Source organism: Anopheles nili, chromosome 2, assembly GCF_943737925.1.
Source record: "Anopheles nili chromosome 2, idAnoNiliSN_F5_01, whole genome shotgun sequence".
NCBI lineage: Eukaryota > Metazoa > Arthropoda > Insecta > Diptera > Culicidae > Anopheles > Anopheles nili.
In genome coordinates this window covers 5,680,994-5,704,675 of record NC_071291.1, presented here as the reverse complement: position 1 = coordinate 5,704,675, position 23,682 = coordinate 5,680,994, and the positions used below count along the sequence as shown (strand labels likewise).

Sequence of the window (23,682 nt, the reverse complement as noted above, 5' to 3'; positions counted from 1 at the left end):
GTGACAGCTTTGTTGAGTGGCAATTTTTCGTCAACAACTCCACCGAAACAACGACAATGGGGCTTTCACGAACAAAAGCGCGCTTTTTTGTGTCGCTGGCCCGTCCCTCGCAAGGAGCCTGTCATCAATTATGCGACGACCTGGCCGGTTGGAACACGAGCGACTCCCCGATTGAAACAGAGGTGCGAATGGAATGTGCAAAGTATTACGAACGCGTGATTCATCCGCCCGGTGGAACGTGAACGGAACGTGCCACGGTGATGTCACATGTGCGATCCCAGCGAACTATCGTAACGGCTTTTGGCGAGCGAATTCGAAATATCCTGCTTCGACGAGCCACCGTTCAGCCCAATCGAACGGACATAAAGCGCAAACGTTAATAATGCCACATCGAGGCTCGGACAATTTCCCAAAACCCCGTTGCATATGGCAGCCTCGAAGCCATATGGGACTCGTGTGGTAAGACAAACGTCGCTTCCGAGCCATTTTCAGCGTCTTTGCGGCTTCATTAGAGGACCAACGCTCGATGGAAGGAATTTAGGGCGCGGGCGCATTTTGAAATGAAGACATTTTTTCCTAAATTTAATTAATCGTCACGATGCCTAAAAGCGATGAGCCGTTGCGATCGCGTTTCGTATCGGATGAACCCATCATCGAGGGCATCTTTCAGGTGCGTTACTCAACGCAGCGTTAGGCTTACGGCATCCAATAGGGCCCTGCTACTGACTGTTAACCATTTCGAGAGCCATCCCATACCCGAAATGAAGACGTAACATCTATAAAATATCTTTACTATACGAGCAATTTCTTGGTTAAGATTTACTTCGACATAAAAACACACAGCTGAAGGCTTCACAAGAGCTGGCTTGTACCTACCGCCCTTTAATTGAATCAACTCGAAAGGAAGCAGAAAAACATAACCTTCCACGCAAACGAACCAGGCCACGCACAATGACGCCCATTAGGGCCATCATGTCGCTCCGAAAGCGCCCGGATCGGGTTCGATCCGCCCCCAGCAAAACCCCCAAAAACTCATCAGCAAATTTAATGAACCGAATCTAGAACCTCTAGGTCTGTCCGTCGAAAAGCACTTCGGGCTCGTATGCCAAATGATCCCAGCCAGACCTCGACACGGGGAGAGGGAAATTTAAAATTTTACCTTCGCGGAAACCCAGCCCCCTATGTCGATTGGGACAAAGGGAAAACCATGAAGCCACAGGGGCGGAGGCGCGTCATGCTAAACTTTTCTGTAAACTCATCCGACGATCGATCGATCCGTACGGAACTGGTCATTTAGCTTCATCGATTCAAAGTCATTTCGTTTGATTTGATCATTTCCAACGATTCGACGCGTGGAGAAGGGTGATCTCAGCAATGGGGAACCGAGAGGGAAAAAAAGTTGAGAAGAAAAACAACAGAACCATCCGGGGGTAACCGAAAACTGGGAAAGAATTGTTTCCGCCAGAATAAGCGATCAGCGTTCCCGGGAGGATTGGATTTGGGCAGGATTTTACGCTCTATCTAGGCCTTCTCCAGTTTACTGACCCGTCCGGAAGGGGCAATATCCTCTGCAACAAAGCAGTTAGATATCCTCTGCAACCTAGCTTAACCTACCAGTTTACCGAAAAATCCTGGGGCTTACTTTCGGTCTTTCTTTTGGTGAGATATGTTTTTGAACTAAATTCGATGTACATCATTTGATGCTCGTTTAGTTTTCAATACAATTCCACTGCACGCACAGTTTAGGTTATTTCTTCCATTTGCTACGAATTGAGCTCTACCACACAATACTCAATGCATTTGCTGCCAACATTTCAACTCCACAAATGTGGTCCATCCGAGACAGACAAGGTAAGGCGCTACCAAAGCACCCAGTGGAGTGAAGTTGCGCTCCTTGGCCATTGATCAACCTGATCGCCGCGTACCGAATATGAGCCGGCGTTGAAATCGCAATCCAACAAACCAACCTCCTACCATCGCGGCCCCCACGCTCGATCCATCGACGGCACATGCTGTACATGTTTCAAGTGCACCGGCTTCTCGCAAACCCGCTCGACTTCAGGTGAGAAGGGTTGCCGCGTCGAGTCACCCGAGTTCGAGCCTCGGGCCCGAGCGTGATTGATGTGAACGTTGAACGATCGCTGTGTGTGCTTTTGGAAAATTTTCGCTTTCGATTCGTAAAAACCTCCCCTGAGGCCAGTGGGCAACAACAACAACAACCACACACACACACACACGCCAGGCGAGCGGGTGTGCGAGAAACCGGTTCTGGGTCCACTGCAATTCTGCAGCATGGCCACTCCACCAGTGGACGCAAGGTGGCCACATCGAAGCACGGACGGAGAAACACATTTTGGGAAATAAAAAGCATCGTGAACACCGTGACCATAATCGTGAGAGGCCTCGTTGGTACGTGTGCGCGGTGGAGGTGGATTGTTGCAGGGGTGGGTCTAGAGAGGAGAAGGGCAACAACAAAAAAAACGGCACCGAAGAGAGTGAATACCCGTACGAATGATGATCATCGATGTTAACCTGTTCGGATGCGATTCGAACGGTGAAATTTCAGGGTTAATGATTTATGGTTTCTTCGCCGAGATCGAGGCACGATGGTTGCCTTTAATCTCTTGACCCTTGGTGCAGCAGTTCTAGGATTGGCCCTTGCCCGGGGGCCAATTGATTTCCGATCCAACGGGTTATCAATTTCCATTCCCGATTCGCTTTCCCGGGTGGGGAAAATCTCCACCTCGAGTCATTCCGAGCGCGGTGACTTCATGCGAGGAGGTTCGTCGCTTGCGGCCGCATTGCAGTCTTTCGTGCAGTCTCTGTCAGATACGACGCTAACAAAGTAATTTTCTCCGTTCAACGTACAACAAACAAAAAAGCCAACCAAGCAAAATGTTATCTCTTGTTTGCACCGGTGATGAATTGGAGCTCGTAACGTCGAAAGACAAAAAGACAACCGCGAAAAGCCAACCGGCGGGCCGTAGATGGCAGAAGTCAATTAAAATGTATGAGGTCCTTTCGTGCTGCAAAGCGCAGCGCATTCGTTTTTGCACATTTTTATTGTTGCCCGCCCCATCGTGGAGGCTGCCACCTCTAGCCAGTCCGTGTGCCGTGGGGTTGTTTCACTCGCTATTTGTTTTGCTGCCCCGCTAGCCGCTGCTACTACTACTACTACTACTAACGGCACCCGGCACCAGGCACCGCCATAAGGCAGTGGCGGAGTGGTTTTTGTTTTACCCGGTTGCCTTTCTTCCTCATCCTGCGAGGCACCACCATTGCCAAATGGGAAACGAGAAACTTTCTCCCGCGCGCGGCAGGTTTCGCCCGGGCTCGATCGATGCGATTTGCGAATACATATTTTTGACACGCTCGAAAGAATCCGATCCGCGGGCCCTCGCGGAAGGGTGGGTGGAGACGGTGGAGGGGGTGTGGAGAAAAACCAGTCCCCACACCACCGTCGATCAGTGAGGCCTATCAGGGCGGAAGCGGGATGTACACGGGCGTAGTTAGGACGTGTGGTAGGTGCCGTACCCATTACACTGACCAGCGGAGGATATCGCTATCGTTTTGGCTTACCCAACAGACTCTGACTGACCGCACCCGGCTAACTAACACGTAACGTGCGAAAAATACACTTTCAAAAGAGGAAGAAATGGTACACCATTATCGAAAGCCACTCCAAGTCGAGTTGCACGTGCACGTGCCAAAAGGAAGGAACCGAACCAATGAATCGGCTGCAGTACAAGGCACCAACCGTAAAATGACTCTCTTTTTTTTGCTCCAACAAACTACCGATGAAGGACATACTCGAGGGATGCGCATAAAAAATATGCGCTTCTCTTCATTACGTGAACTGCTAGGCAAGCGTCGTCTAACGGCTAGCTTGCGCCTCAATTGCAATGTTTACCAAACCGAATGGCTCGGTTTGCACAAACAAACAAGGTAACGTCAATTTTATGCCCCCAAAAAAAAGCCTCCCCTCTTAATTTCGCAACAAATCACTCAGATCAATCGCGCACACAGTGCAATAACGTTTAATTAAATCTTGCGGCTCATCCAAACACCCCATCCGAGCGCGGGGTGCAGGTTTAACTCGGGCTAATTCTTCCTCCTCGAATTCGTGATCGTCAATCGACGATTCTAAATGTGAAACCGATTCCCAGCAATCGATCGCCAGCGGTTCGCGGTTCACATTGGATCTCTCATTTGGCCACTTGCGCGTAAGCGATCGCCTCCAAAACCTTGTCGGAAATGTGTTTTGCCTTCGCGAGTGTTGCTTCCGACCCATGGACGGGTGGCGAGGACCCCCGGCAGATGGTAAAAACAAAAAAACAACAAGCCTTCTCCCCTCGAAATGACTTTGAAAGTGGCCATGTTGGGGCCAAGCATTGGAAAAGCAACGACCACCATGGCCATCGTTTGGCGCGTGTTTGTGGTACTCGCGTGTCCTTTCCGTGAGTTCCGTGGGTCTGCCCGACACGAAAGACACAACGGACAGTGTCGTGCAGACGGGTGCATGTGCAACGATGCGTTTGGAGAAATGCATCCCCTTCGGTGGCCCTTCTAGCGTTTCCACGCCAACTTTAACCATCGCTTGCACGAATGATACCTTGTTTGCTTTATCCGCCAATAAGTTACACCAACCTGGTACACACCTGTTAAAACCAAGCCTCAAACTCATCAACCCCTTTTGTCCTCCCAACACCCTCCGCCCACCAAAGTGGTCGAACAGAAGCGCTTTTCGATGACATCGAATTGAAGGAGGAAGAAAGAAAAGCCCTTTGCTGGGGTTGTTTTATTCCCTCTCTCTCTCTCTCTTTCTCTTTCCATCACACACACACACACAGTGTGTGTGACGAAACGTTGCAAACGGCGGCGCTAAATATGCGTGGGTGTTTGTTGATGCACCACCCCCACCCCCCCCCCCACCCATTCTTTTTTTCGCCCCCTCGAACACATGGTTCCACGGTTGTTTCCTTCATTACCTTTCCGTGCTGGTTCGTTTTTCCTTCGCGGTCGCCGCCGATTGATGATGAGCTTTCGTCTGTCGATTTTCTTTCTGCCCTCCCCCACTTGTTCAGCGCTCCGTCGGTCCAGTGACGAGCATGCTGCCAACGGGGATGCCTTTCGCTCTCTCACGCACGCCCAGCTGCACACTCGCCCGGCAGGCACGGATCGATCATTAATCCAATTAATTAGAAGCGTACACCTCGTAATGGGCGAGGCACGACTCTAGGGTCACCGCCGATTCGCCGGTTGTTTATTTTTCCTCACACTGCGCACTGTTGCACTCTCTCTCTCTCTCTCTGTCTTTTTGTGATTTGTTGGTTTTTTTTGTTGATGCTGCTTTTGTATGCTAGATTTGAAACTTTACACGAATCACCCCCCAAGGGGGTAAGTGAACCCGAGGCCGGCAGATGCTGGACAAAGCCACTTTTGCTCACGAAGGGCACAAAAGGCCTTCGTGCCTTTAAAAGGGAGTTTATTGCCAGCAGTACCGAGAAGTGAGGGACATAAACGCACCCCAAAATAAGGCTCCAACGGCTGGCGGCACCTTGCACAGGCGAATGCAGAACGCACCTGGAGCCGCAAAGTGGATGTACCGACGTCCAGCGTTATGAGCGAAGACGAGGACGACGATTCGTGGCTCTTTTCACTCGTTTTCTTTCGTTTTCTTTTCCTTTCTTTTTTTTGGTTTCTTTTTTCAACCACACACAAGCCACAAAAACGTACAAACGAACCACCCAAGGAAACGTTTTGGCGGTTGCCTTTTTGCACGAAAAATACTTCACTAGTCACGGTGCACTTTTCCCTTGCCAAGCTTCACCGAGTATCCATGCATTATTAATGCGCCACCGCACGGAAACGCACCTGCCACTATTTCCGCCCGGTAGTGTGCTTTGTTATCAGCAGGTGTTTTCGAAAATTCGCCCACAATCTATCGCCTTTTTTATCAATCCCTTTTTCTAGCGCACCGTCACGCCGGGGACACGAACGTGCTCGAATTTCACCGTTTATCTGTTTGCTTTTTGGTGTTTGGATCGTCGTTGCACTTTGCTGCTGCACCACCTTCAATCGGTATGGTTGACTAAAAAACACAACATTCAACCGAAGCCACCGACACTGAAACTGCTCGAGAGCTCTCACGTCTACTCGCGATCGCGAACCGGTTCGAACTAACTCTTTACCGCACGCTGGAAGAGTTGCGTTCGCCGTGTGCTCTTCGAACCAAACGAGGAGAGTCACGCAATGGGCGCGCGATCGTGCCGCCAACCGATCCCGAGAGCTTTTTCTGAGAGCTTAATCCTGGAGCATAAGCACGCTCTTTTTCTCTCGCACACTCACCGGTGCTTTTGGTGTTATTTCACTTCCCATCGTGCACTTTTCACCGACGCGCCCGAAAAAAAAAACGGTTGAAACATGAAAATTAATTACGGAAAACCGCGTGCGGTGGCCACAAAACGGTGCAGCAGTATTTAAAAATTGCACGCAGTATTGCACGGACAAAAATTCAACCTTCAACGAACGAATCCTCGAGGTTGCACTCGGTTGGGGTATGCCGCAATGGCGCGTAGCGTACGGACCCACCAACCCCCAGTACGAGGTGGATAGAGCCTACACCACCAGAAGAATACAAAGTAGTGTGTGCAGAACGCACAACGCGTCCCAGAGTAATAATGCTCCCCGGACGGGCGAACATTCTTGCATGTTCTGTGGCATGCGTGAGAAACTCCCGAAAGGATTGGCCGGCCTTAATTGGTGCTAATATCCAGCGATCACGAGAATACCGGTGACATGCAAGAATGCGTGCCATTTTGGTGGCGTCAACGCTCGTAAAGGTACTTTGGGAAATGAAGCGGCATGTTTCAGCGCAAATAAACCCCCAATAAACTACTCCGGCGATAGTGTACGGAGAGATTACTGTTTTTGTGTTGTAATTAAGTGAGAATTGGCACCGCTATTATTTCTTGCACATTTAACGGCGCCAATATTCACGCGGGTTCTGCTAACGGTCGATTCATCCGGAATTGATTCGAGAGTTCCCTACTTTTTACGCACAATTCTTCTCCCGCTAGCAATTCATTTCAATCGCCTGCTCGCTCAGACTCCCTAAGGGCATTAGAAACCCTTCACAGAACGCTCCAAGACACGCGAAGGTTTTATCAGACCGCAGCATAGCAAAACGCACCACGCCGTTATGGGCGACATAATTACCCGCGTACGCAACCGATTAATAACCGAGTGTTTATGCACCGCTCATGCGTCCACGGTGCCAGCAAAATGAGATGCAGCAGTGTGTTGGATTGGAAATTGGGAAGCCACACGGCTAGCCAACCGGTTTCACCCACCCGGCGTGCTGCAATGATGCAAAGAAAACTGCGCCATAAATTTGCCCATTTCACGTACGATAATGTGCGCCTGCAGGGCAGTGTAAGGAGCGAGGCTAATGAGAAAATAATTAATTACCTTTTGAGCCCGCGAATGACGCATACGGCACGCATTGCCCACCAGCGTCCTGGCGTTGGTTGGCGCGGTAACCTAAGACATAAGCAACCTCATCCAATCACTCACGTGGGACAGAGAAATAAGCTCCGTTTTCATTACACTCCGGTTTCGGTAGGAAACGATTGGGCTGATTACACGCACAGCTGCCGCGCGTAAGTGCAGGGAAATATGACAACTTTTCACCTGATCCGTGGCCCGTTCAATCCGAGGCATAATCACACCCGCTAGTGGTAAGGAAGTCGCACGCGCCCGTCGAAACGGAAACTACCTGAGCTTTGACGGACAGATGGGCAGTTGATGAAGCACGATCACCGTTCCTGTTCCACGACCGGCACAAAGTGTAATTTCAATTTGTGGCAAATTACATAATTTTCTCGTGCTCGAACGCATGATCACTCCCTAGCAGAGCCTGCCGATCGACTAGTGTTGGATCAAACGCACAAACAGAACGCAACTGTAAAAACGGTAAAGTTTGGCTGCATTTACGTAGCCTACATGGCGGCGGGAAGAACAAAGTGAAATGCATGTTTTCCACGAGCGGTTATCGGGCTCTTTTTCAAAGGCACACAGGGCAAACACACTCATCCCTCGTGTGCGCAGAAGAATGATTCAATGGAGCAGCCGGCAAGTTACATGATGATAGAGAGGTAATATTTCACGTACCGGCATTCGATCACCGGCTAAAGAAAATGCCCACAGCAGCCCTCAGGCGTACGCTTGAGAGAACTGTGTGAAGAAAATGCCGACGCATCTGCTCCGCGTGCCGGTGTCGGAATTTGACAGCAGCGTGAGGCACCGCGAACTATCCCACCGGTTGGCCCTTTGGCGGATCACATCAGCCCCCATTCTATTGGGTCGCGATTAAATCACTGCCGCGCGGTCGCGATTACGCCATCGCGTTCCCAGCGCAAGCCATTTCACCCGGCGCATTGACAGATTTTCACACACACACACACACACGTCACATGATCGGTAACGGAGCAAGGGGGTGGTTTGTTTTTAATCGGCATGCGCTTAACCCCCCTGCGGTCCGATGCAAATGCAGGTCCTCACCCACGGTTTGCCATCGATCGTGGTTGGTCGGTTTTTTTCTAATATCTGATCTCTTTTACGGGCCGATCGCGACTTCCTTCCCACGTGTGCAATACGGAGCCGACGCGTGCCCTCAACAAACCCGGTGGCATAATCCACCCTCTCGTGGGGTGGTAGGTGGAGCGAAAATAGGGAGTGGAAGCTCTCTTTTTTTTTCTCTCCTATTGAGTCGCTTTTCTACAACGCACATAACGTGCGCGTGTGTGTTGGGGGATTGTTTTTATGACATGATCTTTTGTCTTTCAATCAAACGTTAGAGAACACAATCATTCCCAACCGGTGTGGGGCTTGAAGCCAACGCAATACGTCGCCATTTTGGACTTCCAGAATGCATTACTTAACCGATCGCAACCGAAGGGCCCCTAGCCTGGTGAACGATGATGAAATGGAACTGGGAGAAAGGTCTTTCGACGCTTTCGACCACTTTCATCACGCATCGGCCCAGGATCTCATCGATCTGAACCGTGTTGCAGAAGTCGCCTGACAACCTGTCGTTGTCCCAGCAAGAGAGAGAGAGAGAGTGGACGAGAGAACGAGAGAGCACGCACTTTCAATCGTTTGCCGGGTGAGAAATGCCAACAAAATATGCACGGAAAAGTGCAGAAAGACGTGAACCGGAGACACGCGTCGTTTTGCAATGCGAAAGTCGCCAGCAACCATCCAGGGAAGCGGTGTGCAGTGATAAATTATATCATTTCGAATTCCGATTTCGATTTCGTTCGGGTTCGGTGAACCGTTCGTCACAAACGCATCCCGGTGGAATCTTCGTCTCTCCGTCTCAGGATCCAGCAAGCCCCCATGAGGCGGGGGAACACATTTTCTCGATTGCTTTTTGCATAGTTAATGTTCATGACCGCCACCAGGCAGGGACAATGCCAACGATCAGGTATGCCGAGCTCGTAAAGGTACGCCAGCCGCATCGGGGACGATTGTAAGATGAAACTCCAGCAACTATTAAAAGCGACAAAAACGGACAGGTTTCGATCGTGCACCAGCGGCGAAGGTGGTTGGGTTCGATTTAATGGTTCCACTATTTTTTTTTTTCCAAAGGCTTTTTGACTTCTCAAGCTCGTTTTGGGCCCCGAGAGTTGATAAAACGGAATTTCTAATCCATTTGCATACCTCGCAGGCGTGCGCGGAGCTCATTATCGCCTGTGTCACCCCATTACTGACGGCCACAGATTGATGAGGCCGGACCATCGATCGCGACCGTAGCCCGATTCGCACGGCATCTCGAAAACCGCACTCCCCACACGAGAGTTGGAGAAATAAAGGGAAAAGAAGCAAATCCCAAATGCGCGTGCTATTCAAATTTTACTACTTTCACACCGATGCGCTCGCGGACAGGTTTTTCCTGTGGAATCATAGTGAGTGAGAGAGCGAGATGCCATCAAAGCACCCTTTTTTTATTCACCACCTTGCAAATCGACATATCTAAGAGTAGCCTGAAAAAAGGCTCTCGGTGGCACATTGGGTGAAAAAAAAAAGCGTCGCCAGCCATTCGTGCCACGACTGGTGGCATAATTGAGCGTGTCTTCCCATCAGTACCGTCATTTAACGAGCCTCCACACCATCGACCCCAATGGCGCAGGCGACACAGAACGACCAAACCGCCGGCCAGGGACAGATGACGAGTCATTTCGCATTAGTGTCAAACACCCAACGGGCGAAACGGGACCCCGAAGGGCGAAACCTAATGAAGCCGTCGATAAGGTAGCGCCGGATTTTATGCTCTCCAGTGCCAGTTCTCTGTTGCCAGACCACAATTGGTGGCACACGGCAACTCTCGTGAGGCATCCCGGAGAAAGTGTCATCACTGGAGGTTCACGTTATCGGCAGATGACTCTTTCAATTGTACGCTGAGTCCGAGATTGGGCGAGAAAAAAAGCGCCACCCCTTAACGATCCGTTGTTGGTTGCTTTTGTTTACACCGGCACTTATGAACTACCCGTACGAAGGGCCAAAGGGCCAAATACACCAACACGCCACGGTAAGTAAAACCCGCATACGCAAACGAAAGCGAAACCATCAACGCACCCACCGAAGGGCGTGGGATGGAAGTATCGCCAAGAAATTATCATCACCAAGTGGACCAGGGGAATAATGCACCCTACGGTTTCGCCCTTCAGGCGGGCCTTACGGCTCTTCGAAGAAAGCGGAAGAAAGCCCACCACGATGTGCATCATCCGCTTGGCAAGTGTGTCCCAAAAGCTAGAGCCACTGCAGGAAAGTGTTGCGAAAGAAGGGCCTCATCGAAGGGCCCGATGGACTTTCGATTCCCAAATGCCGAGCGCTTCCCTCGATCGTTCACTTTTTCATAATCGTATCATATTTCACCGGAGATTAAACAACACCAGCGGCCGATCGACGGAATCGCCCGTCGGGGGTGGATAGAGACCGTTGATCGTCACCGGAAGGAAGTTGCATCGTGCTGAGTGTAGGGTGAACAACTCCACCCGTAGGCTGGAAGGTAGAGCAGCAGTAGGAGGATCGCTCAATTAAGTTGACCAAACGATCGTGACGAATCGGTAAATTGCGGGTTCGAATCGCGTCTCCACGTGCGATTGGCGACAGGCCATTGATCGGGTGATTCGAAGATCGTGGTGGGCTTGGTTTCTCCTGGACCAAGCTCCAGTTTGAGAGGACGTTAAGTAAATGTCAGCCTCGAGAAGAAAGCCACAGACCACCCAGAGCCAGTAGAGACGCAATGATCGTTTCGGTGGCGTATGATCCAATGATGACGAGAAATGGGAGCTCTGGCGCTTTCTAACGTCATACGTTAGGGTTGAGTAAACGCACACACACGCAACTCCGAATGACGCCCCATTACAAAACGCATGAGCGAAGAAAGGCACAGGAAATAATAAAGCTCTCTGCACTTGCATCAAATGGATCGCGCTTGATCGCGAGATGGCATGCTGTCGTATCTCACGCGTTCGTCACATCTTCCGGTCAGCTCCGATTAGCGTAATCGCATCGCAGTGTAGAATCTCGGCCAGTTCTTCGACCGTGATTACCTCTAACAACCGGATCCTCATCACCGGACCGCAAGCGCAATCGTGACATACCGGAATTCCGCGGGTGATGTCGCGCGAACGTCTGAGAACTCGCATTAAGCCATCATCTTCCGATCGGTTCATCCAGCGAACCGTTAGCGGTGGTTTTTCTTGTTTTTTTTTTCGACGCGATCGTGTGCGTTTTGTGAATCGGAGAGATCACTCGCCTTGCGAGCATTCCACGCCTACGTGGACGAGTTGCCCTAAGGAAATGATGTACCGTTTTGGTGCGAAATCGTGACGGAGACGCATGGACTGGGAGCTGACACGCGGACAATTTGAGTGTTGCAAACGCACTATTCGTGCTCTGCATGATGCGACCATGAAAGCTTCCCGTTGATGGTTGCCTCCCAGTTCCTCGGGACCGGCAGTGCCGCTAGTCTAAACGGTCAGTTGAAGTCACTCACCTCGTGCGATTGCTGAGCGGAATTTTTAGCAGCTTTTCTCTCCTTGCGACAACCACCACCGGTACCGGCTCCTGGGGCAGCCAGCGCAGTTTGGAGCTCCTTCTTCAACTGCGCTATGCTGCGATCCTTCGATTTCAGCTCCTCCAGCTGCGCTCGATGGGAACGGAAACGAGAGAACGCAAAAGGTACGGGTAAGAATTTGGTGATTTGGGTCAACCGTTTCTAACGACCGGCAAGCGATTTGTTCTTTCCCGGCCGGTTGCCAAACGATGTACGGTTGTTGTTTTATTTATGCTTTTTCTTGCTTTTCCTTACTTGAGGCTGCTATGCTTCGGACGATCGGAGTGATGTTCCCAGACTCCAGACGACTGACCAAGTTTCCGTGGCGATCAAAAAACTATTTTAATTAGACCATCTATCCCGGCAGTCCGTCAGCATTTACTGTAAGACGCCATTGTCAAGCTGCGGATGGATTGCTTCAGAGCTTTGGTGAAGCATCGTTTGCGCCAATTCACAAGGCGTGTAGCAATGCAACAACTTTGATTTGTTCCTTTTATTTTTTTGGTAGATCAGCTCATGAGAGTCAAGGGAATTAATTTTGCTACACAAGCTTTGCAATACTCTACGAATGTTCGCTGGTTGGTAGAGGTAATTTGACCGATTCATCAGTGTTTTATCTCCTGTTTTGTTCTGCATGAATGCATCAAATTAGTTTTGACTTATAAACCTTACACGTCGAAACCCAAAAACATTTAATGACCATACCAAACGAAAAGCGAAGCTGCAATTTACTCCCCGTGATTCATCCGCACTCCGGTTCATTTAGAATCGAAAGTGCGGCCCGAGAAGGTCTGCAGCGAGACTCCATCCAGACGTTCTACCTAAAATGCCTGGGAACGCCCCGAGGGTCCATCGTTTTGTTGCGCACCCTGACGATAGGATTCATTCAAGCGTCTGTAAACAGTGAACGAACGGCGAGCCACGAAAAGTCGAAATTTCGCACTTCCCTCCAGGCAGGATTGCATTATCCTCCCGACCAGCCACCACCTCGGGCGGATGCTGCCCCAAACCGGTGCAACGAAACCGAACATTAAGCCTGGCAGCGTGCACTACTGGGGCCAGCGCATGAATGGGGGCACATAATTTGATTGAGAAGCCGTCCCCGGTTTGGCGAAATTGTTGTGTGGCCCCGGGGCGTTCCCGGCGGAATTCGGATGGTCGGAAAATTGCCCACCACTGAGCCAATTACCGATAAGCCCGCGCGGAACCGATAACCGCATCGTCGAGCAGGGCTTTCTCACGCAGCCGGGATCGGTGCTATTTCCGATCGTCCACACGGAAGACCGCACCCTCGCTTTGGGGCAAAAGCACCAGCGCTCAAAGGCTCCTGGTGGCCGTCGTTTGGGGCACGATTTTCGGGTGGCCTTAATGGCAGCACGGCATGAAATGGCGACTGGCAGACAAACGGACGAGAGCAAAAACAACAAAAAAACCGCCAGCACAACAGCTTCGTCCTAAGCGGATTGAGGATCGCGCACGGAATCTGCATAAGCAATACGGCGATATAGCTCGAGTCCGGGATGAAACTGCGCCATCGTCAAGGTGGTACCATACAATAACAACAAAAAAAGAAGAAGTAAACTGCGATCAAGCCCAAGCCGCGAGGAGAAACAAATGTTTTACGATCGTTAGCTTAAGATATCTCGCGCGGCTCGGGCGTTGTGTTTTGCTTCGTTCGTTCGGCGTTCATGACTCATCCGTTGATATTTCGAGGGTTTGACCCTAACCGGGTTGCACGTCGGCGTAAGAAAGGGTTTTACCATCAGCCACCCGCGGCGGGTGAAGCCTTGAGATGCTGCTTCGTGGAATATTTCGTGGAACTGACGGACAAAAACCCCTCGGAAAGGTTCCTTCCATGGAAGGAGCAGCAAAAACAAAATGCTAAAAAAATATAACAATGTCATACAGGCGCTCTCTTATTAATATTCTGCCAATGTCCGAAGATTTATCTGATCGTCCCTATCGCTGGCTTTTTTGTACGAAACAGAGCGTGATCTAACCGCATCTAAGTCAATGCCAATAGTTTCCCCGAAGCACGCGTTTGCCTTTCTTTTTTGTAGTTCAACATCCGTGTTTCATATTTCATAATTTAGCTACACCATCTCGGCGACCCTCTGGCACGTTTAGAACTTACCAATCGCTGGATTTCGTTTCTGGCGGACTTGGAGAGTTGAGTCAATCGTAGTTCATGCAGATCCCGCTGTACGCGTATATCGGAAGCTTTCCGCCGTTCAGCCTCGGAGGAAATCTGTGGAAACGAGACGAAATCGAGCATGGTGAGAATGGCGCTAACGCTTGCAGAAGTACAACCTCTTCGAGCTTCGCATCCCCAACCCTTTCCACACGGGTGCGATGATCGATTCGAATCGAGAGTGAAAACAATGCACAATGCACACGGCCGGCATTCCGAAACGGTAACAAACTGGCTGGAATTTGCATAACACGGAAACGAACACGGGCCGATCCGCCGACGTGCGGTTTCCTTCCATTCTTCGGCCGCTAGAAAACGCAGCTACTCATAAAATGGGCGCCAGCGCCGGAAAGCGAAACGCCCTCGCTCAGGCACCGGTTTCAGGCAAGGTTTGCACGGATTGCTCCAGAATACTTTCCCGGGCTTTTTCGATGGCTAGGGCCGCATAATCGCACCATAAGTCAACCAGCTCGGTATGGGTAAAAGGCAACACACGGTGCATTGAACGAGGGAGCCAGCGCTACCGTAGATCTCGTTACCGATCGGATTGACTAATTATGACGCTGATTTATACTCTCCGGGCACTTAATGCGGCTCCAGCTCGTTCCGCAGTGAAAGGAACGGTACGGAAAAGCCCAGCCAGAATGTGCTTTTGTGAGCTGGTGTTCCTTCTGGAGTATTTCAGGCAGTTAAACCCAGCATCCCTAGCCTGCCGTAGATGCCCTTTGAACATACACAATTAGCTTCGCTACAGTGTAACCTTCCAGTCGCAACAATATGACGTGACATTCGATCAACTACCGACCGTCAACTCGATCCGGTGATAAAAAGCCCGTTCAAAATCATTTTCTTTCAATTAAAATGTCATCAAATCCTTCGCGGTGTCAGTTTATCGTCGCGCAATCAAGCGCCGAACAAACCCCCGAACAGAAGAATCCTCTCAGACGGTGCGCGTTCAAGATCGCGACACCTCGGGTGGTACAATAAATACGGCCCAACACGATCGCATATATGGCACGCGGGCGCACGTGCCATGTAACAGCTGCCAGACGCCAGGACGAATCGTCAACCCGTCGAAGGACGACCGTTGTACGCCACCTCGGCTTGGATAATAATTGTTCGCGCATCATTAAGCCGATACCGATGGGGCTCTCGCTGGACGAAGTTGCAAAGCGATGGTGGACATGCGCCCCATCCTGCCACTCGAACTCACCTCAATCGGGTGAAGGTTCCAGGCCGCACGAAGGTCGCTGCCAAAACGCAATTAATCGCGCAGATTTGCATGCAAGCCCGCTTCGGTAAGGGTTGTGTGTGTGTGTGATAAATGCGACACTGCCTAGTTCTCCTTCTCCCCCGGCGTCCTTTACTGCGATCCCGGACCCGGCGAAGGGACCTTCCATAAATCGGCATTATTTATGCAACGCAATAAATAAAAACCCTGGTGAGCGTTTTTTTTTGTCCCGAACCATTGAAAGGGAAATGGTTTCGAGCTTTCTACGGCGCGAAGATGATGCCTTTTTAGGGGTTTGCCCCACCAAGAAGCGTGGGGTGTTGAGCGAAGAGAACAGAAGGAGGAAAAAAAGCGCGCACTCCATCGCCCGGGAATGACAATCAAATCAATTTATTTCCTTTTCGGGACGGTGGTTTACTTTCGCACACACCGCCTTCCTACTCTCCCGATCACCTGGTCCTTCGATCGGTGGCCGTTTCGTAATCGAAAAATCACGCATTCAGCATTCCGTTGACCGGCTGACGGACACCGATGGGAGATGATGAAGATATTGCCAGCCGCGGTTGATTGCTATCTTACGCGACAATGTCACAGCGCAATGGACGCCCTCGGACGCCCCGGCCGGATGGCGATCGATCGTTTAATCCCTATTTTGCCAAAGTCGAATCGCCCCAACGACAATCGATCGGTAGCTGGCGATCAATGGCAGTACGGCGTGCTTATGTGCATAGTTATGGTGATCGGACGCGTTGACATTGGCAGGCCATTCAGCTCGGCAGGAAGGAACGGACGAGATCGGTGGCTCGGGCCACGAGGCGAGCCCAGCCGTGACATTTTGGGTAACGAAATGTAGCCTGCAAACTGAACGTCACGTCCGTTTTGGCAACAAATTAATCAGCAATAATTGCAAACGGAACATTGTTGTCCGAAAGCAGAAACCGCACGCGTAACCGCACACGGCAATGCGGAGATAATGGCTTTTTCGAGGAGTCTTTCGAATATTGTGGGCTACATCTGATACATTGTTAGCAGATAATTATCTCGAGCCAAGCTAATTCATAGTTTAAGCTGCACGCATTAAGAAACAACTCGGTTATCTAAATAATCCAGGCGGAATCTTCAAAAATGCAATAACGGCTGAATTCAGCACGCAGCCATTTCGAACCATCTGCCATGACGCAGCCATCTTGCACGCAAGTCGTAAACGCGCACGCACTATTGCACTCAACGTGCTCCCATCGTCTGCGGAAAACTTTCCCATGGGACTGTGTCTCGTTCTCGCTTTCCACTTACTTGATATTTCTCCTCTAAGAACCTGTTCGTTTCCCGCAGGGCAGAAATCTCCTGATTCAGCTTCAGAACTTCCAGACAGCACTGTTGCTGATGTTGCTGGTGTTGAGCGCGTGACTCCGTCCCCCAGCCGGTCTGGGGGTTATCCTGTTCCGTCGATCCGCGGTTGGGCCGCTTGGCCGACGTAACGCCACCCGGGGCTCCCGTACTCGGGCATTGCACCCCGCCGTGACGCTTCTGGTGCTGCAGAGCTTCCTGCAGTTTCTTACATTCGGATTTTGTCTTTCGCAGGTCGGACTCGTTCTGGGCCCTGCAGGGACACGTAAAAAGCACGCGGTGAAATGAAATGCAACTCAACACAACTACGATGTCGCCCACGACTTACCGTAACACTCTGACGGCGTTCCGCTCCGCAGCTAAGCTGCTCCGAAGTTCGCTCAGCTCCAGGCGCATCTGTTCGTTCTGCGCCAACAGCTTCTGGACGGTGTGCGCGGTCTGGGCCTCCGTCACCTGGTGCTTTTTGCCCTTCGATTGCGCCGTGGCCCGATGCTGGCCCTGTGCCGGTGGCACTTGTGGCTGCATCGTCCGCACGTCCGGTTTCGGTGGAATCGGTGGCTTATTTCGAACGATCACTTTCTCGCCGTGCAACAACCCTAAGGATGTTGTCGGTTCATCTGCATTTAAGCCCGTTGATGCGAGTTGCTCCTGGTGGTTTCTAACGTCCAGCTTTAGTCTCTTCCCGTTGGCTTTGGAAAGATTACCCAGCGCCTCGGAAGAAGGTGTGGATTGGACTGTTGCAACGACCTTCGCTCCTGAAGATTCCACTACAGCCTGGTCATTGGAGCTTATTTTCCCGGACACTTTCTTGCGTTTCAAACTCACATTCGTTTCCTTGAGGTTTACCATTTCGTTCTTTGTCACTTCAATCTCCGAAAGCGGCTCATTCTGTTCGATCGACTCCACCGAAACGGACGCTTCTGCGGGATGCTCTTCAATATTCGCCATCGTTATTGCTTTTTCACTGCGGATTATTGTACCCGTTCTGTCCTATTGCTGCTTCGATTGCGCGCGTAGGCGCCGCTGATGCGCTTGCTGATGCGTATGCTGGTGCTCTTCACTTAGGCAAAACATTTAAATTTTAATTTTAACACTAACCCTTCCGCGCCCTTTCGTATCCTCAGGGATACCTTCAGTTGTAAACCGTCTGTGCGAATGTTCGGGCTACCTTTGCGCACACTTCTTCACAATGATTGCCGGTACCTTTGACCCGGTTTTGCGCGTTCGTTTATTTTCCTCTGTGGTGTTAGCGTTTGGGTGTATACCACCTGGGAACTTCCTGCTTCAGGGCACTGTTCCGGTCGAATTTGAATCCCCACTCGCACTAGGGGTGTGTGCTGTTTAGCGTCGTGTTGGGCGTAAATCGATCCAATTTCTCACTCCGGCAGGGTGTGGCTTGAAGTAATCTAGCGACGAAAGAATGGAAAACAGACAGAGATGCAACATTACTGAACACATCATCACCATCATTATCATTGCCATGCATGGAAAAATATCGTTATCATGCTGAGGTTGCAAAGAAGTGTGGCGCTTGCGTGAAATATTACGCTTCGTAAACATCGTTAGCCTTAGACAGGTCAATGGAAATGGTCGAACTATTCGTTTTTAGTAGGTCCCGTTAAATAAGTGAAAATTTAAAAAATATATCGATCAGGTTCTTCATAATTTTCCAATGTGCAATCAGAGCACAACCGTGCGATTCGTCTAAATATGTCTGAATGTACAAATCCCTAACCGCCAATTCCTCGCCTTATCGCCTCCGGAATACCGTGTGTTATAAATTTCGGACATGATGTCATGTGGACATGAACACCGTGGTGAGCTGCCACGGCAGGATTTGTGAAAACTAGGTGCGGTTTCCCGAGCCGACGTCCAGAAGCGTGGTCGACACCAGCCCCATGATGGGGATTTGCATGATGTCAACCGTACGAGCAGCCCCAAAATAAAAAGGGACCACATCCTCGTAAGGTCGCCGTGGCATTAATATTACTCGCGCTACCGATCCAGTTGAATGCGAGTGACGAATGTGTAGATTTGCGTCACTGAGAGACACGTCCCACGTGTGGGAAGAAACCTGATCTACATGGGACATACATATGCTTTTAGGAAATAAATCGAAGTTACATCGCTCAATCAACCTTACGTAGGACGACTCAAAATTCAACACTTTAACCCCCATGTTGCGGGTATACTCAGGGCATAAATTATCACGCACGCACATCGTGAGCTGTTAATGCTATCCGATTTCATTTATCCAGAACCGCGGGTGAGGATCCCGCCTTAAGCCAACTCCGTGAACGTGTTTTCCCCGTGGGTGTCAGAGATGAATCGATTGTTTAGGTTATTATGCCACTTTTTACAAGAGCAATCCGGCCAAAGCACCGCCATCGATTGGGCCCATCGATCCGCTTGCACCCTTGCGGCGTGAAGTGTTTTCAAACTAATCTCCTCGAGCAGCACACTTCCGCCGAACGGCAGACAACGCCCCAGACGCACGGAAAATGCTGACCCGTTTTTCATGTCGCACTTTCCCTCCCTAGCAGCCGGCATGTTGCGCTGCGTGCGTTTGAGTTGCTGATGAGCGGCAACCGGGAAGAAGCTTGACCGCACATTGGCATCGTCGTCGGCTTGACACTGAGCTCGAGAGATGGCGGAAAAAAAATCTAAAAAGAACCTCCCGCCAGTTGCGGATCGAGGATCGGACACCGGGACCGATATTTATAGCCACATGGGGAGGGCCGCGTGATTCGGCAGCTGCGTTGGATTTTCCCCGTCGGTTTACATTCCGTTGGCACGTCCTGCGGCCGGGTGGATCGGACAAGGAACCATGGGGGGAAAGCAAATCAAACCGATTTGATTGAATTTTCCCATTGACACGCACGCACAGCGCGTACCAAACTCCGAAAGAGCTCCGTTCTTTGTGCTCCGAAAATGGTGCTAAAGAAATGATACCACGTTTAGCTGACCTCATTTGATGCCACTTAAGGCGCTTCGATGCACGCATAGTTTTTTTTCTACAGCTACTAAGCACTCTTTTTCCGTTCAGACACCGAATAGATTCAGCGGGAATGTTTACCAACCGATAAGCGAGCGGCAAATGAAAAATGCGTAAAACACTTTTTCTCCCCCAGGTGGAACGCTGAAGCTCTGTTAGATTCATATCCCTACAACCCAGGTGCAGTGTGTACATTTCACGCGCGTTATCAAATCCCACAATAGTAACGCAATCTATAACGAGGAAAAGCTTGATAAAAAACAATCAACAGCATCCGCCGGCTTTCCGTTTAAGGCGTGGGATGCTATCTGAGGGTAAATATTCAACTATTTGCCACATATTATCTTGTACGGCATACCACAAAGGTTATAGAAAAAATGCTCTTCCCGATCTCTCCAAAGAATGCAAGCCCCAGATGGGTTACAACAACCAACGATATTCTCTAAGGCATATTTACACCCTCGCGTATTGGGTGATATTTTTCCAACCCTCGTGCGGCGACTCGCAAACGCACACGTCAATGGTTGCTGTTTTTTTTATTCCTTGCCTACCCCTAAGCGATCTGATATTTTTGGATCTGCCTGCTTGGATCTCGCGGACAGCAACGCGCTTCTGCGGCTGCACTTTCTCGACATGACGAAGTATTTGTGGATATTATCCCGACTGACGGCCTACTACTGGCGACTGTGGGTGTATGTATTTGCGCGTCGCAATTCAAACGGAATGGAAGCTGTCGTACTTCCAGTGCGAGTAATCTGCAACATAGGGTAGCTTTTTCCCCCCTCAAATAGATGACGCATCTTCCTATTTTAGAAGAGTGATTGTAGATGCGATTAAAACTGCCGTTCGAATGGTTTGTTTTATTTTGTTGGATTGTTGCGAAATCCCGTCGACAACCGCACCGGCACTTCGTTTATTAATTTACCGTCCAATTATGCAACGCAAACAAGCATCTCAAGGAGGCATGCTTGATTGCGTAGAATGGAAAAATGCGCGGAATTTCGTAAGAAAAAACACATAAAACCATCATCCAAACAGCCTTTCCCAAGCCAGCTTCTCGGGATATCATAAAACCCGCGGCTAACATGCCCTAACAAGAACAGAGCTGTAAATAATCTCGCCCCCGAGACAATGCATCATTGCGCCATTCGGGCGCGTTGACGAGCCGTCGCAGGCAGTCACAGCATAGAGCTTGACCTCAGAACCATTGCGTCCATTACGCGCATCAAAACCTGCCCCGTCCGATTGTCGCTGATCGCGCGGTGCATTATTGCGGAATTTAAATTAATTGACCGTCCTGCCATGACGGATGGTGTCGACCTGCCGCAGCAGCATTATCGGAGTGGACTAGAATTTCACACAACGACCAACATCTACAAGCGACCTCACCCAGCGGTACGACATTCAGAACGGAAGTCTGCCGGCTGTTTGTTTCGGGGAGTCGTTTCGAAGACACCGAGACGATAGATCAATCATGCTGTTCTGGTGGTGTAAGCCGATCCGATTTGGCGCCAACCAACCACTGCCGGCTGGGTGGATATTTTCTCCAAATTTAGAACAACCAACTGCGGCGAACAGGCTGGATGAAGCAGCTGACTATCTCTACCCTAACAAGTGACGGCATTAGGGCCATGATCGTGCAGCATCGTGACCGTGGCGTCTTCCACACCATCGCGCACGTCTGACGTAATCTGGTTCTACATTCTACGGATGGCGATCTGCGCCATCACAGGTCGCAGTCTGGGACGCGTGGAGGAGTTGAACTGTCAATCGTTCGCCCGTTTGCAATTTGCCATAAGCGCTGCTATTTGCCCACTTGTACCCCGAGCGGGGTCAGCCCAAAGAGGGTCCACTTTAACGTGCCTGCGACGCGTGCCTGTGTATACGCGTGTGTTTTGGTCCAACCAATTTGTACTCCCTCGGCTACCGAAAGGATAGCTGTCGCCGCCTTTGGATCTAGCTGAGGAAAGTTCGGTAATGCTGGCCAAACACGGGTGAACAAATCGAAAAGCAACGTTCCCTCTTGATCAGATTGTGTGTCGGTGATCCGTGTAACAGTTCTCCCATCGATATAGTAGCGCAGTACATCTCCCTTTCGGCTTTGAGAGGCGTGAAAAAATACAGTCGTGGGAGTATAACTAGTCAGAAAAGACGCGATACAATCCACGGTCATGTACCGGAGGACGGGTGCTCTCCGAAAAAGGGAACCCAAGCCAAAACGGGAGGAGATGAATCTGTCGCGGGGGCACCTCGGTCCTATTGTGTCGCTTCGATATGACCTAATCAGAGTGAGGTTAAGTTTGTGCGGTACACCCTTCTTCCACTCGATTCAGAGAGGGCTTCTGGTCATCTGGTTTTGGCGCATTTATATGTTTTTTGTCATTCGACAGGAAATACGCTCATCATTCTGGGGGTATATTTTATCAAAATTCAATGCATTGGAATGTCTTTATAAGCCACCCGAGATGCATCTGGGTTGAACTACTTGATCACATGAAACAAATATCTTTTCGAATGTCACACTTATGAGGCTAATGAGTACATCTTCATCACCAACCCATGGTGATTGGCTATCGGCCAGACCCCTTGGCATGCCGTGGTGTTCTCAGAGATGTGGAGGAGTGTAACAGACACACCAAAGCAACAACATAAATACCTATTTACACTTCACAATCGGTCAACGACGGATCCAAATGCGTTCGCACGTCGGCACAATATGGGGCCCTGGGGTGGATTTTAATTATTTTTACAACACCAACCTCCAACACTTTCCTTGGCCCGTGTGCCACCCACCGTGAGCAACAACACCGGGTGCTCGTTCTCACTTCGGATTCGGTCACTTCACGCTCGCACGCACGCACGCACAGTGGCGATTCTATAGTTATGTTTGTTTTTTTTCTGTCTTTTCTTGATGCGCCCACTTTTAGCTAATGGCGTAATTTTTTAATGTTTTGCACGCACAAGAACAACACGAGTAATCGCACTCTTTTGCAGAAATTTTGGGATTTGAAGACGTTGAGTAAAATAACAGTGCACACAAGAGATGCTTTAAATTTATTTGCTCACGGCGCTTCTGCCGCAGAGAGTCTCGAGTGTTCGAATTTCGCAGCAGTACTTTATAAAACGTAAAACAATCGGATCGAAATGTGTTCGTCGCTATCACTAATTTATTTCCGTTCGCAAAACATGAGGTCGAAAATAAACGTAATAATTTTGTTGCCTGTTTCGTATGGCTCATTCGATGCTGGAACGAATGATTAGCTTTAACTCGTTGAATCCGTGCGATTCTCGTTGGCGCGCGGGTATTTGCACCAATTTGTCCGTTATGATTCACTTTTCAAATGATTCACCTGGCCGGGCGGGTTACTGTTCGTTTCGTTTGAATTATTCGAAGATAACACACAAATAGTTCGGGCTCTTCCGCATCAACCCGGGCGATAGGTAGCTTTTCGTAGTTCGTTTGTTGTGTTTATAAGGTTACTGATTGGATTTGTCTTAGCTTTCTTGTTGTTTTCCGTTCAGACTTTTCTCTTGTTCGTTTCGATAGTGTTATGTACACTTAGAACTACTTAAATATTAAAATTAAAATTAAATGTTGCCTAATGCTCGAACGACGACTGACTGAGCCGAGCCGATCGCAACCATTCGAGCCGAGGTCTGGTCCGAGCGATTCACAATGATGTGTTAGTGAGAAGCTCCCCATTCACCGGACCGGGAAGGAACAGCATGCGCAAATGACACTTGCGCAGCATCCGAAATCCGCTAGGACGTGAGATCCGAAAGGGACGTATGAT

The 23,682-nt window shown here is 50.1% G+C and overlaps 1 protein-coding gene across 3 annotated transcripts in view; it reads right to left on the bottom strand.

Annotated features, from left to right (window-relative positions):
* Positions 1 to 23,476, bottom strand: part of LOC128721157 (protein lava lamp) — a 67,069-nt gene extending 43,593 nt beyond the window's left edge. For 2 of the 3 annotated variants that reach the window (XM_053814881.1, XM_053814878.1), the window contains exons 1-5: positions 22,545 to 23,476; positions 17,222 to 18,299; positions 16,840 to 17,146; positions 14,259 to 14,372; positions 12,065 to 12,211 (exon numbers count right to left, since the gene is read on the bottom strand). In XM_053814881.1, the coding sequence (XP_053670856.1) occupies positions 12,065 to 12,211; positions 14,259 to 14,372; positions 16,840 to 17,146; positions 17,222 to 17,841 (1,188 nt within the window). In that variant the 5' untranslated portion in view covers positions 17,842 to 18,299; positions 22,545 to 23,476. The remainder of the gene's footprint in view (positions 1 to 12,064; positions 12,212 to 14,258; positions 14,373 to 16,839; positions 17,147 to 17,221; positions 18,300 to 22,544) is intronic. The other variant, XM_053814880.1, reaches the window with a different exon arrangement.
* Positions 23,477 to 23,682: the final 206 nt, after the last annotated feature.